This window comes from Lepus europaeus, chromosome 6, assembly GCF_033115175.1.
Source record: "Lepus europaeus isolate LE1 chromosome 6, mLepTim1.pri, whole genome shotgun sequence".
Taxonomy (NCBI): Eukaryota; Metazoa; Chordata; class Mammalia; order Lagomorpha; family Leporidae; genus Lepus; species Lepus europaeus.
In genome coordinates this window covers 112,904,196-112,919,058 of record NC_084832.1, presented here as the reverse complement: position 1 = coordinate 112,919,058, position 14,863 = coordinate 112,904,196, and the positions used below count along the sequence as shown (strand labels likewise).

The 14,863-nt window shown below is 40.4% G+C and overlaps 1 protein-coding gene and 1 pseudogene across 2 annotated transcripts in view; one reads left to right on the top strand and one right to left on the bottom strand.

The window, feature by feature from the left end:
* LOC133762570 (nucleosome assembly protein 1-like 1) overlaps positions 1 to 13,107 on the top strand; it is a 106,065-nt pseudogene extending 92,958 nt beyond the window's left edge.
* PDE3A (phosphodiesterase 3A) overlaps positions 1 to 14,354 on the bottom strand; it is a 316,217-nt gene extending 301,863 nt beyond the window's left edge. The window contains exon 1 of one of the 2 annotated variants that reach the window (XM_062194905.1): positions 13,205 to 14,354. In XM_062194905.1, coding sequence (XP_062050889.1) covers positions 13,205 to 14,116 — 912 coding nt within the window. In that variant the 5' untranslated portion in view covers positions 14,117 to 14,354. The remainder of the gene's footprint in view (positions 1 to 13,204) is intronic. The other variant, XM_062194906.1, reaches the window with a different exon arrangement.
* Between the last annotated feature and the right edge of the window lie 509 nt (positions 14,355 to 14,863).

The window sequence follows — 14,863 nt, the reverse complement described above, 5'->3', positions numbered from 1 at the left end:
ATTAGTCTGAGGATCGAAAGAGGGGGCAGCTTGAGGAGTATCCTTAGGAGATACACTGAACGATCACCACCTTCTGTGGAAGTCAAGGCCAAACCAGGGGTAGACTAGCTGCTTTGCCTAGATAATAAGCAGGAAGTCTGATGGTAGAGAATAATGGCACCAATGGCTAAAAAAGAAAAAGGAAAGGGTTAACTGGGATCTTATCCTGAAAACTGAGATGAAAAATTCTGAAAATAATTGTTTTGCAAGGCAAAAGTGTGGGTTATAATGGCAGATGGAGCATAAGTAAAATTTCCGGCACAAACTGCGCTTCTGTGCAATGGGTTCTATGACACACTGCATAACTCTCAACAGCTTCATCCATCACTTTCATAAACATCTTCAAGGACACCATCCATTTTCTTAAATATTTCCCTTAATCCCTTCTCACTCAGATGGTTTTCATCCCAGGCACCTGAGGTCATCCCAGTCCGATTTCTCTCCTTTCACCTTTCTTTCCATGGCCTCGGGCCTCCTCATGTGCCAGTGGCTTTGCTTGCAACTTAAAACACTGTGAAATTTGTTTATGTTGTAAGACTTGCAAGTCTCTTTGGGAATCAAATGCAAGTTTGTCTGCATTGTTTTACATGGCACTTTCTGATATTTAGCCTACAACCTACAACGACCTGTCCCCAATGGCCAAGAATAGAGATAATCTTGTTCAGCTGGGAGAAACGTTCTACAAGAACTCCTGTTCACTGTTTGCTTTAATTCAACCTTTTTACCTTAAGCAGATGATTTTATTCTCATAATACACACAGTATCACTAAGGTTCAGAAAGTTTAATAAATATGCACATTGTAAATTTTGATCTGTTTCAGTCTAGTCTACTTAACACTTGCACAGCAATGTGTTTTAGGCTTTTTAACAGTCACGTGAGATACTTAGAGAAGTTGTTATTCCTATTTCACAAATGAGGAAATTCATATGCAGAGTAGTCAAAACTTCTCTCAGGTATCCTCAATGTGGAAATCAAGGTGATAACACTGACAATAACATAGGAAGATCATGGGTTCACAAACCATCGTGTATGTGAAAATTAGTTTTTCCCTGTTATACTGAGCTATTTGGTGGAAACAAGTACAAAGGGACTTCAAAAAGGAATTAAAAGATACTTTTGTATTTTGGTTCAAAGAATTTTGAAATTCATGCACACAAGTGGTCTTCAAAACGTACAAGGAAAATGTGTAATGAAAAAATTATGCATTGGATTTAAAAATTTTTGCACCAAAATAATTTAATCTTTTAATTCCATTTTCCCTGACCTTTCTGAATCATGTTTGTTTTATCAGTTAGTTGAATCAGACTGCAAAACTCTGAATTTCCTGTAAAGAAGTTTTAGTGAACAGAAGTTTAGATTTCTCAAATAAAGCACCTGGGTGCTCCTTAAAACTCATTTCTAGATCCCACTCTACACTGAATTAAATCAGAGTATCTTGGGTGGGATCTAGGAATCTGCATCTCAATACGTTTGCTAGATGATTTATATTCCCACTAAATTTTGACAGCTACAACTTGCAGTTCAATTTAGAAATTATCAAATGATGTGCAGTAAGTAGGTAAAGTATGGTGATCTTGTCCCAGATTTTGGAGGTGTCTAAAGGGAGCTGATTAATCTATTAATTGGATGCATTTACTGTGATAATTCATGAACAACACAGTTTGATTAGCTTAGTATTACATAAAAAGTACTTATCAACAAGAGAAAGGAGAATTCAGACATTGAAATGCTCAGAATGAAACAAATATTACATTGAAAATAAAGACAATCCTGGGATCCAAGATAAGACAGACTTACTTGCTGACATTTTTAATGAATTCTGGTCACATAAGAGGTAAGAGTTCACATAAGATTACCATTAAGGTACATTTATGTGTCACAGAGATAAATGTGCTAAAGAATAAGAATCAATGTCTTGGAAAGCAATGAACATGGGATAAGTTCATGAACAGCAATCTGACTTCTTAGATCATCACACGAGTGCCTTGGGTCCAGGGACAAATCCTGAGCCAATGCCTGGCTCAAGTCCTACCCAGCATGGAAGAGTGACTCTTTTATGCTTTCTTCTCTTTGCAAATCGTAAGGATTGTTAGACCTTAAGTGCACCAATATTATATCCCCCAAAGCCACACAATAAATATTTTTTGAAAACTGAGGAATTATTCATTTGGTTTTGATCTAGTCTCCTTTTATGCACAAGCAAAATACCAGCATTCATTTTCATACTCATTTTTCATGGATAATTTCATTTCCGAATAGCACTTTTTTAGAAAACATACTTAATCAGTATTCAGTCATCCAACATTCCCAGCCTAATTCTCACACTTTTCATGAGGCCAGTTAATTGCTTAAAGGAATTCCACTGAAAACATTCAAAAGCTCTAGCTATAATTATCTAAAAGTTAAGGTTAAGAAGAGTCAATCCAATTATTATTTAAGTAAAAAGAAGTGGACAAAATGGGCACCTTTCTATCTATGCTATCATTTAGATCCTGTTTATCTTGCAAAAATAATTCCAATTACAGAAAAAAAAATCACTAGGAGTAAATGCAGACATTATTCAAGATGATGGTGACGTAGTTTCTTGTCCCAATAGAGAAATATACTTAAAAGATTTTGTTTCTAAATTTATTTTCTAAAAATAGCAAATAAAAATGGCTTGGTTTTATTTTGGTTATTTCAAATTAATTTATAACTGATTTCTCAATTTGTGCTCTATTTTTTTTTTTCAAAGAGACATCATGTTCAGATTTTTAAGAAATAGCATATCCAAAGAACTCAAATTCTGGAAGGTATTAGTTATTGGCAACCTTTCTATCATTTGACATGTACAGATAAAAATAAACTTGTCACAGTATAACAAAGTTGGAAGTAACTTTTATTCTTAAACATTGTACTCCTGGTTTATCTAAGATAATGATAATCTGCCTAACATACTCAAAGGAAATGTCTGATTTCACGGGGAGGGCATGGCAATCTCTCTAGTAATTATTAAAACTGCAGCAAACAAAAGGTATTTATTTGACTGAAAATTGTCTATTTTCATGAGTCAGGTTCTGTTAGAGCTAGGTGGACCAAAGGAAAAAAGACTGGCTACACTAAAATTTGCTATTCAATGAAACCTTTATTAAAACAGACCATTTTCAGCTCATCTTGATTCTGAAATTGTAATTCCAGATCACTCTGCATGACTGAACTAACACTGCAGTTGGACGACATTTCAAATAACCCAATTTCACAATGTCATCTTTGTAAACAATTGCCCCGAAAAGTTTTGTAACTGATCACCATTAAAAGAGATAGAACCTACTTTGCAACACGTTTTTCAGGCGATAGAGCTAACCTCTAACAAGCCTCTAACAAGAATAAAAACTAATCAAGAATAAAAAATGATTGCTGAAGAATGCCTATCACATTTTTCTGGAACAGAAGAAAATCAAGTCAGAGTGTATCTCGATTTATTAAATGAACATGAAAAAGGCTAGAGTTTTTGATTATAGATGATCTCTGGATCTCTGATTCTAGAAGAGATCTTCTGGATGATTCCAGAGATCTTCCAAAAGTTTCCGCTAGAATGACCATGGTGGAAGCTTTGGTTATTTTCAGATAAGAGTGAGCAAAAAACAAATATCTACAATTCATGCTTAACGTGGGATTCCTACCAGTAAGAGAACAAGCAAGTCCAGTCCCTTAGCAATATGTGCAAGGAAATATTTTAAAAAGTAACAAAAATGCAAACGCCGTAGACACATTGATAATATATTCCTGTTCTCTCTATACAAGTTTCCTTAAGTCAACTTAGTCACCAGGCAATCCCAGGAGACTGAAGAGATAAATATTTCAGGTTTAAAGTCTTATTTCTTTCCATCCATTGACCCTGCCAACTCCAGCCAGCCAGCACCTACAATGAGCAGGGCACTGGGCCAGAATTTTTTAAAGGAAATGTTTATGGCCGAGACAGGAGGCTAAAAAGTCTGATTCCTGTTTTAATGGAAACAGTCATGATCTGAATCTGATTTCTTCGGTTGCTGGACTATAAAGTAAACTCTCAAGTTGCTCAGTTGACTCTCTCCTTCCCAAGCCTTCTGAGAGATGGAGACTGAGGTAGGACGCTGAGATACTCCCATACAAGGGGCTGTTTCCCACCAAGAGGAGGACAACATCTCCTGAGGAGGATCTCTTATGTGGACTTGTTAATTCGGCCCTCTACGATAACGACCAGACAAAAACAATTCCCTTTATTTGTGTTCCTGCTAGCTTAAAAAATGTGCAAAGGTTGCCGATTCCACACAGCAGCACCTCCGCTGCCTCAACACAAAATATTGCTCCGAAGATAATGCTCGATGACTTCAGAAATTTTTTGCACCAAAATAAACTCATTTTAAATTTCATTTTGAAGTATCCTCCTAAGTGTATGATTTCAAACCTCCATTAGGTTTATAGGAGGAAACATTTGCCACAGACACAGCATAAATATTCCGTTATTTAAACTTGCTTCAGAAAATGGAAAATTTTTATTAAAATCTTACTAGATTAAAATCACAATCTTTTTGTATAAAATTACTTCAGTATTCTTAACAAACGAACACTATGGGAGAAAGAAAGGCATTTTTTAAGTTTTCCAAATATCCCAAGGGACAAGAATCTATTAGGTAAAAAACTTGAAGACGGGTGTGTGTGTGGGGGGGGGGCGGTGTGGCAGGAATCTACAAGATCCACATGAATACTAATTCAATGCAACTTCAAAATTAGCCAAGGCAAATGACAAGTTACATTCCAATACGAAGTCTTTCAAGTAATGGATCTAGATTACAATGGCATTTTCTTCACCAGGCAGCACCTCGGCTTTAGAAGGAGTGAACTTGAATCCACACTGTTTCATTTTATCCAAATGTGCTTCTCTGTGTACTTTTTGATCTTCTAGATTATTGCCTAAGTGATATGTGAAAGCCTGTGAAAACCTTCTATTACTTTTATTCTGCAATGCAATGATAATGAGATGCCCCATTATTCACAAACAAATACAGATGTGAACTATTATACACAAAATAAATGTATTATGTTTTGAAAAGTCCATCTGCATATCTATATATATACAGGGAACATGCCACACACAGAAAGTCATGTTTTCATTCTAGATGTGACATCGGAACTGGCCGAGAGTTACTGAATTCACAGAGTTTGAGCAGAAGTGACAGGAAGATTGTGACATGAAACACATTTGGACTTTTTCATCTGAAACTGGTTTCAAATCACAAACTGCAGAGGGAACTCAGCGAACAGCAAAGTCACCTGATCTCATTTGCTAGTTTAGAAATTCCACACTATCAAAATCGTCCATCCCTCCCTATACAAAAAATGGAACCATCTTCATTTTCTTTCAAGGAAAGTGCTGTTTCCACAACAAAAGGTGAGAAATCAGCCCTGAAGACACCACTATAATTATCACCCATTAAACAACCCTCAGGTTTGCCCCCTTAGTTTCCTCACTTGCAAAGATAACAACCTGCACTACAAACACATGCACTTTCATTTCTAGAGAGACATAGATAACCCAGTTACAGACTAGCCACTCTGAACTTGCGTATGTTCACACTGAACACAGGCACAATCCTTGCCATACACAAACAATGAGAGGCAAATTCATAATCAGCTGGGACTATTGATTCTGTGTTATAAATCAGGTTAACATAAAGGTTCTTTATTAAACACTGCTGGACTCCCTCTCTAAAACCATTCTATTTCAAAATATATGCAGTTACGTGAAATGAAGGGAAGAAACAGACTTGCCAACTCTTAAAGTGGTACAAAAAGAAACTATCAAGGTAACATATTAGATTGGAAAGATTGTATTTCAAATGCTATCATTAAAACTACCTAGGTTTTCCATTAAAACTGAAGAAGTGACATTAGTATTCAACTTTTTCAGCTCTTTCAAAATGTATAGCTGCTCTGTCCAAATGGTAGTCTTTAGTCATAGGTGTCTACTGAATATTTGAAGTGTGCCTAGACCAAATTGAGATGTGCTTTCATTGTAAAACATACTCCAGGTGGTTAGTGCCAAAAAACAGAGTGCAAAATATCTCAATTTTTCATACTGGTCGCATGCTGGCATAAAAAAGTTGATATTAAATATATTATTATCATGCATGTGACTCACCTGTTTCTCTTTACTGTTTTATGTGGCTACTAGAAAATGAAAATTAAATATGTGATTTTTGTTCTATTTTTATTGGACAATGCTTATCTATAATGTTTACAGGACTGTTTTCATCGAAGCCACTGGGTGACACTGTTTCTCTATGAAATAGATATAACCAAAGCAACTTCCTGGCAGGGGAAAAATCACATATGGATGTTTACACACACACACACACACACACAATGTGCCCCTTACTGCCATTCATCCATCTTAGGATCAAAGAACAGGTGATTCCTTAAGTATTTGTATCACCCTGTTAGCAGGACTAGCTATCCCTGAAAATGTCAATCATCATGCACAGACTCTTCAGTAATAAATGACAGCTTGAACAAAATCAAACACACAGAGGATGTAGATGGTGACTTTCTCCAGATACCATTCAGTCTTCTGAAGGGTCACGTTCTTCATGACCTCCTGTGGTACTACATCTTATTCAGTTCAATTTTAACGGATTCCTAAAGAACTGTACCAAACAAAAATAACCAGCCGCTTTTGCTAAAAAAAAAAAAAAAAAAAAAAAAAAAAAAACTTCATTTATTTGCAGATTGTTATTTTTTACCTGAATCTTGAATTCTTGAGTATCTTAGAACTATTTACTAAAAAGGTAAAATTAAAAAAAAATACTTTTTTTTGAAGAGTTAAAAAAAAATCCAGAAAGTTAACTCTTCAACATAATGGATCTTTACTGATTTGGACAAAGTCAAGAACAACACCTTTCAGAGGATGCTGGATACTATTCGATGCCAAGAAAATTCGCTGTAAGGGCTCAAACAAGTTTTCTGGTGCCCGTGTATCTAGTACTCAGTCTGGTTTACTCAATATTCTAAGTCAGAATGAGAAGTTAGAGTTGCCTCCACATAGAAACCCCAAATGATACGGAGGCGTAAAATGACCAGGTGGACTCCTGTCTACTCTGTGCCTCCCTGCAGCATTTTCAGGTCAAAGAGGAACTGGACAACAGCTATTTTGCCACAGGCTGTCAACATGCACTCAGCAGCTCAGTTCCCTTCTCTCCAAAACCAGAGGGAGTCTAGTCTACTAACTGCAGACTGGCACAGCACTAAGCGTTTTCAGACATCACTGCCACCAGCTACTTAGAGTCACACGGTATCTTAAGATAGGAAAATAATCAACCTATGTGCTCTTTTCAAGCATAACATGTCTCAATCCAATGATATGTTTGCCTTTATTTCAGAACATACTGTAAATGTGAAGTAATTTCCACTTTTAAAAAAATCACCATGTCTTCAAAACAAAGTTGTTCAAAATATGAACCATCTATATTGAACCAGTATGCTGAGGACCTTCTAGAAATCTGTGGCACTACAGACATTTGTCGATAAAAATGAAAAAAATAAGTTTTTGCCTGTAATTTCAGAGAAGAGATGAATGGGTCCTGAATCACAGAGTAAAAACTTGCTCCAAGCTGTCACACACATTTCTCCAACTGCTTTCTAAGTGCTCACATGGATATTTTACTGCGTTTTTTCTCTTTCCTTATGCTGATGCCTCATACCCTAAGAAGGCTCTAAGCTCTGGAGAGACAGATGTGTCATATCTGGCTGGGTATAATTTGCATGATTTTTAGCACAAGGCCTAATGGCCAAAATGTGCTGATCTGACATTTGATAGGGTTATTGACCAAACATCTTTACAGATAATATTAGTGAGGGGTAGCACCTTCTTTTAAAATAGCAGTATATATTCATGATGAACAGATGTCAAGTGATATTTTTGAAAATTGCTACCCAACAGATCTTACTCTATACTGTAATTCAGACATATTTTCAATATTTCTTCCCTAGTTATCAAACCTGTGTGTTTTATATAGATAGCAGCATAAATTAACACTGTCAATTTAAAATGCAAACAGTTCCCAAGTGTAGCTTCATTTTTAAAACTCCTTTAGAAAATAGTAAAAGTGTATGTAAGCAATTATTAAAAGAAATTAACATGTGAAGAAGTAATGTTCATTTGAATATTAACAGAAAACATTTTTAGAGATAAGAATATGGAGATTTCTAGACTCCTGAGGTTCTTCAAAAAGGTTTGACGGGGTTTCATGAAGCGGATAAATGCAGAACGTAAGCACAGGTTGAATTTATAGTATATATGAGAGTGTTTTATTTAGAAGAGCTCATAATATCACAAAGAGAAAAGGAAGGAGGAAGATTCCATGGAATAGGGGAGTCAGAATCTCTTTGGACACAAGACCCAATAGGTAAATTGATTATCCTCACACAACCAGGAGAGTTCATCTCACTATGCTTACACTTTCTGAAAACTACAACCCCATCCGAATCCCAAAATAAACTCATTCTTCTGATGGATTTACTAAGTTTTCACCGAAGTTAGTACAGACAACAGGGCTGTTAACAATACAACCCATATCAACTGCAAATCCTAAAACACAATGCATTGGCACATTTCTATCTCTGAGGTTTACCAACCTAAGTTAGAACTTATTTAAAACAGAGGTTGATTTAAGTTTGGCAAAGCCTTTACACAACTGAGTCCTGAAGAAGTTACTCTCAGCGCTGAATTTCCTAATATAACAAATTCACACAAATGTCACTACAGATATAATGAATGTTTTTCCATGCCAGTGTCACTCACCCTTGCCTGCCTGCACACCCTCCCCCCAGACTTTTCAAAATGTATTTCATACACAGAGTCACTGTTCTGGCTGTTTATTTAATTAACAGACAGCCCAGCACACACAGCATTGCTTTCAGTTCTACAGTTTTAACTTTTTACACTTCAGACTCAATACAGAAAGAGTAAAATTACTGTTTTCACTCTTTCCAACCTCTGTAAATTTATATAGATTCACTGACTATTTCTGTCGGTTAAAACAGTTTTTCAGTACGCTTTAAATATCTGTATTCACAAAGTAAAAATCACAATTTTGTCCACACAGAAAAACAAAACATTCTTTTCCTTCACCTTTCCCTGGGGATAAGAAAATCTTGTTTTTCCTTTTCAGAATTTTCAGAAGTTGACATTAATTAAATTTAATTCTGTCACCAAGTCATAAATAATCAATATTGTGCTTTGTATTGCCATAAGCTGCGTAATACTACTGAAATGTGAGAGAAGCTACAATTCAATTAAAAGTCCAGGGTTGTTTCCGAAATTCATTCCATTTGAGAACTACATTATGTAATACTCACACAGATCTACAGTTCTAAATGTTAATATATTCTATATATCCCAAAGAAATAGTTCTTTATTTTTCATCTGTACTATAAAAAATAAGCTTTACTTTTACCAAAGATCTGACCATTCCATCATATGCCTACCATCCAATGTCTGCCACCAAAAACCTTATCTATTTCTCCTATTTGTCTTTTTTTTTTTTTTTTTTTTTTGCTGTTGCTGGGTTTTTACTTGAAAATGTCTTTTATCATATCAGTGATTACAGAAAAACAACTTTACTCTTTGTGATAATCGACTTTCCAACAATCCATTTATTTCTTCTGCTAAAGATGTTTGATAGTTTAGGGAAATATTCATCAGATATAATCCTAGTTCATAATTACATAATACAGTTATCTGCACATCTCTGATGTATTGATCACAAAAATTCCACCTTCAAATGGCACGAGCACATTAATGCAGAGAATCATACGCCTTGTGCTTATACAAATTGTAACTAAAAATATTAAATTCTTAACCTGTAACTAAAATAACACTGCAGTCATTTTGAATCTAAAAAGTGAACGTGCAAGGTGATCAGGTAATCAGAGAATGAATAAACAGCTCTATTCTTTGATGCATCAAGAGCGAGACACCCTTCAAATACAAGTCTCCAAATATCAACACTGCATAATTTAAATTTCATGTTGAAAAACAATGTGCTTATTAAGCATGCACAATTTCTAATACTTCAGGAATTACAGGAACTTGTGTATATTCCTGTGTTGGGAGGAATGCAATGATAACTTAAGAGAGCTGTCCCTGTGCTTGGGTATCAAAGTCACTTAGAAAAGATGCGGGCACCTTCACAGACAAGTGGTCATTGTCTTCTTCACATGTCCACAAAGTCTGCCTCGATGCTGAAGGCACTGGGCTGACAGGCCTGACCTCAGCGTCAGGAAGATGCTATACACTCTGTTCTCTGCTGAGAGTACAGATACTTTCACTTGCATTCCCAGACACACCCAGGACCTGATTAATTCCCTGATAAAAGACTAGACCTAGTTCTCCTTTCTTTGCTGGAAATCATCCTTATCATTGCACTGTAAAACTCAGTCTCACCTGTAACATCCAATCCATGGTGTTACTGACGCTAAAGGAAGTATAGAAGGGGGACAGGGAAGGAGGAGGAAAATATACCTGTCCACTGGTTGAACCTCTGAGGATTTTGTTACATATTCTCTGCCCTTTTAGAATTGAGAGCCACTGGAGACAGACTTCACAGGTGAGAGGCCACTGTCATTCATGCAAAGAAGGAAATGCTTTAATTCTTACACATTCAAACCTCACAGTGAGCAAGGCCCAATAAACTTCTCAAGAGGCCCCTAAGCTACCTGAACTACACTTGTTGCTTCTATGCATTGCCTTCAGAGCAGACGGTGTTTCAGAAATGAACTCATCGGCTCGCAGAAGAGGGAGTTGTTGCACATTTGTTTTATAGTTAATTTGATTCTTGGCTTTGTCAAGTATGCAAATGACAGTGGTACACTTTGCACCCTTAATCAGGAGTTTGTTTCCTTATGATATAACAGATAAGACATTTACTATATAAAGCCTGAACTTTTCACAGAGTTAGGGCAATATCTCATCCCTCAGCCTATCTTACAAGATACTGCCCATGTTAGTTCCCACCCACTCCCCACAATGATCCTCAACAGCGACTCTGATACCATCATACCTAAAACAACTTTTCAGTGGTACATTCATACACAGACACACACTGATTAAAACTTCCAGGATCCAAATTTCTACAATGTAATCTGGTTTTTCTATCCACCCTAAGAGATAAAGTCTCTTTAGAACAGTCTTCATGAACAGTCTTAAAAAAAAAAAAAACCAAAAAAATTACCAAACTAGATTACAAACATGCATTTTACAACAGCATTAATCAGCAAGACATTTTAAAAAGCAACGTTCAGTTGTTTAGGTTCGCAGATGATTCAAATTTTTCATTTATCAATTTAAACCAGAGAAAACCAATAAAAACAATCAAATCAGCGGGTTAAATAAGACAGGTGGTTAATTCACCCAAACACCTTCTTATCTCAAACCCACTCTTACCTCTTTCTAAACATTAATAGGAAATTTCAGAAATTTACAGATTAAGTGATATTAATTTGGAGTTATCTGCGATAAAATATAGATTTTCCTCAGAGATTATGATTCAGTTTTGGCAATACCACATCACATTTCTCTGAATTAAAAAATACTATGTTCTAAACATATTTAAACTAGTGGCTTTTTTATTTAAACGATATGATCTCCTGTAACTATGCAAAAAAAAAAAAAAGGTGCTTTCGTTCTAATTAGTTTACTACCCCCACACCTTGCTTTATTCCAAAGATGCCCAAATTCCTCCCAAAGGCAAGTCTCCGTGAATGGTTTGCACCTTCAGTCTTGGAGTAGGCTTAAACCCAAGAAATATCTGTTTTATCTAAACAAAAAGCTCAATAAGTGCATTTGTTTTAAAATAAACACAGACTGATGCTGTCGTCCACACTGCTACATACTGTCAAACAATCACAGATCCCTGTAATCAATTCCATCCCAGAAACAAGCTGGCCACCCACACCATATGATGATACTATTTCTTAGAAATAGCCAAACGATCACCCACCAAATAAACGGAGAAGAAAATGCTTACCATCTCTTAGGATATTCTCTCACTCCTTCACAGTGTCAATGTGTGCCACAGGTGGACATAAATTTAAATGGGCAAAGTGTAAATGTCCACTGGCTGTGCACACTTGATGGACCCACCATCAGGTGTCAAGGAGAGTCTACCAGTTAAGTGTGCCTTTTCAAATATACTCTGTATTTAAGTGAGAGTCTGCCCTTTTTATGCCTTTAAAGCAACTCTTCCATGGTCTTAAAATGTGCAGTGACAATAGTCATCCCCCAGATGGTTTGAACTGTTACAGCTTCACGGTTAACTCCAGACTCCTCCTCCTCTCTGAGAGGTATCTGTATCACCAGCCATCTAAGGAACACTCTTCTGAGTTAATCTTTCCTGTAAAACCAGCCTCCATCCATCTGAATCTCTCAGTCCGCACCACAGAGTGTATGAGCTCTAGGGATGTGATTTTTAGTTGACACAGCAGTTTGCACTTTCTTTACAATTCTGAAGTTCAAACATCTGATTCCCCAAATTTGAAGTTTATGGTGATGATATAAAGCACAGTAGCAGGCAAACAACGCACGCCCCTAAATTATATTTAAAAACAGATCTGGCAGCACCAGATGCAAGTCTCTCCAAGTAAAACTAAGTGCAAAGCCAGACTACCCATCAAGAGCACCTTCAAGCATGTCTCGCTTTTGCTCTGGAAGCTTTTTCCTGGTTTTCACAGGTGTTTGTCACTTCACAGGACATTTAAAATTTCTTATAAGGAAGAAGCTTTCTAAAAAGAAATGTAAAATCCACGTGGTCAACGATCACCCTCTGCTTAAAAAAAGAAGAAGAAGAAGAAAAAAAACACTAAGCTTCATTCTAAAAGTTCTGCTCAGGGAGCAAAGACAGCACTTGAAGACGTGTGGGGACGCGTGCACCAGGTGCAACCAACATAACAAGCGGGCCCAGCTGTGGAAACCCAGCACGCGCCATCTAGTTTTGTTGTTTGCTCACGTTACAAAATACAATGAAAAACCTGCCTACGAGGTCCAAAGTTAAAGTCGCTTTTCCAAGGCTACCTTCCCTCTAGTTCCCAGCTGGATCGAGTCTTCCCCCAGAGCGAGCGAGCGAGCGAGCGAGCGAGCCCGGGGCTTACCTGTTCCCGCGGTATACAGGGCAGGGAGGTCCTCCGGTGGGACTTGCTGCCGCCGCCCGACATCTCGGCCGCCACCACGGAGCTGGACCGCCGCCTCCGCTTAAACCCCGGGCTGTCCTCCTTGGTCCCCGCAAGCAGCCGGGACCCCAGATGCTCCCTCGGAGCCGCCGACTGCGGCAAGATCTGCTCCACGTACCTGGCCAGGAGGATCCCCAGCACGCCGGCCAAGTACGCCAGGTAAGGTCTCCAGGCGACCTTGAACCTCTCCAAGGAAGTGAGGGACACGGTCCTGACCGCGCTAGTCAAGGCGATCATGGGGACGCCCAGCTTCAGCCTCAGCACCAGCCATGTCGCGGCGGCCAGGCAGCTGAGCACCACCCCCGCGGCGGGCAGCGAGAGTAAACGATCCTCCCCGACGCCCAGCCCGAGCTGCACGAGCGCTTCCCCCCCGCAGCAGGCGGCCAGCAGCGCGACGGCCAGAGGCAGGCGCACCCCGGCGCGCAGGAGGTACAAGCCCATCCAGAAGAAGGCACACAGGAGACTGAGCAGCAGCGCCGAGGGCTGCAGCCAGGGGCTGAGCGGCGCGCCGCCCCCGGGAGCGCCTCCCCGAGGGCTGGGGAAGACGCCCCCTTCTGCTCCCGGGGCAGCTTCCTCCTCCTCCTCCGCCGCCGCCTCCTTCCTCAGCTCCAGGTCACAGCCGACCTCCCCGCGGACCAGCCTCACCAGCAGCGCCAGCGCAAGGGACAGGGAGCCCGCGCACAGCGCCGAGGAAAGTTTCCGCGAGCGCCGGAGCGGCCGCAGCACCAGGGCGCCCCAGCAGCCGCTGCAGCCGGAGCTCGGGCGACGACGGGAGCGGTCCCCGGCTGCCGCCGCGGGGGCCTGGCTCGCCCCGCCCGGGCCGGGCTTGTCCATAGTGCGCGCTCCTCGCCGGCTCGCGGGGCCCCGACAGCCCCGCGCGCACACCCGAGCTTCCCAATCCCACCGCGCCACTGCCTCCGTCTTCTCTCCCAAGGCCCCGCGGTCCGCTGCCAAGTTCCAGCTCTCGGATAACTCCCGGAGAAGGCTTGATGCTCCAACGCGACTTGCCAAAGTGGAAAGCGAGCCCACACCGGCTTCGCCTTTTCTCTCTTGGAATCGCCTGTGAAAATGCCCTGCTCCACCCCACCCCCCCGCTCTCCCACTCCCACCCCCACCCCCGGCTGGTCTCCTCGCGGGGTCTCTTCCCACTTCAGAATTTTCAGAGCTGCCCGGGGCGTCCCGCGCGCGGGGCCCGCTGGCGCCGGAGGAGCCGGGGAGCGCGGGGCGAGCCCAGAGCCATCGCGGGCGCAGCTAGGCGCGGCGCTGCAGCGCGCCGGCCCCGCGGCGGAGGGAGGTTTCCCCCTGCTCGTCCTCCCTGCAGCTCTGGCTCTACCACTCTTTCTTTCTCCTCGGCAGATCCTCCTCCCCGGCTCGGCCCCAAGACCCCAATCGCCATTCCCTGGGGCGGGACGCAATGCCTCCGCCGCGGCCGTCCGTCCAGCAAAAGGCGGAAGGAAAGGGGGGAAAAATGGGAAAAGGGCTGAGAAATAATCGAGAAGTTGCTAAGTCCCGTCGGAGAGAGACTCGGGCCTGGAGACGGGCGGCTGCAGCCGGAGGAGGGAGGGAGGCAGGGCGAGCGAG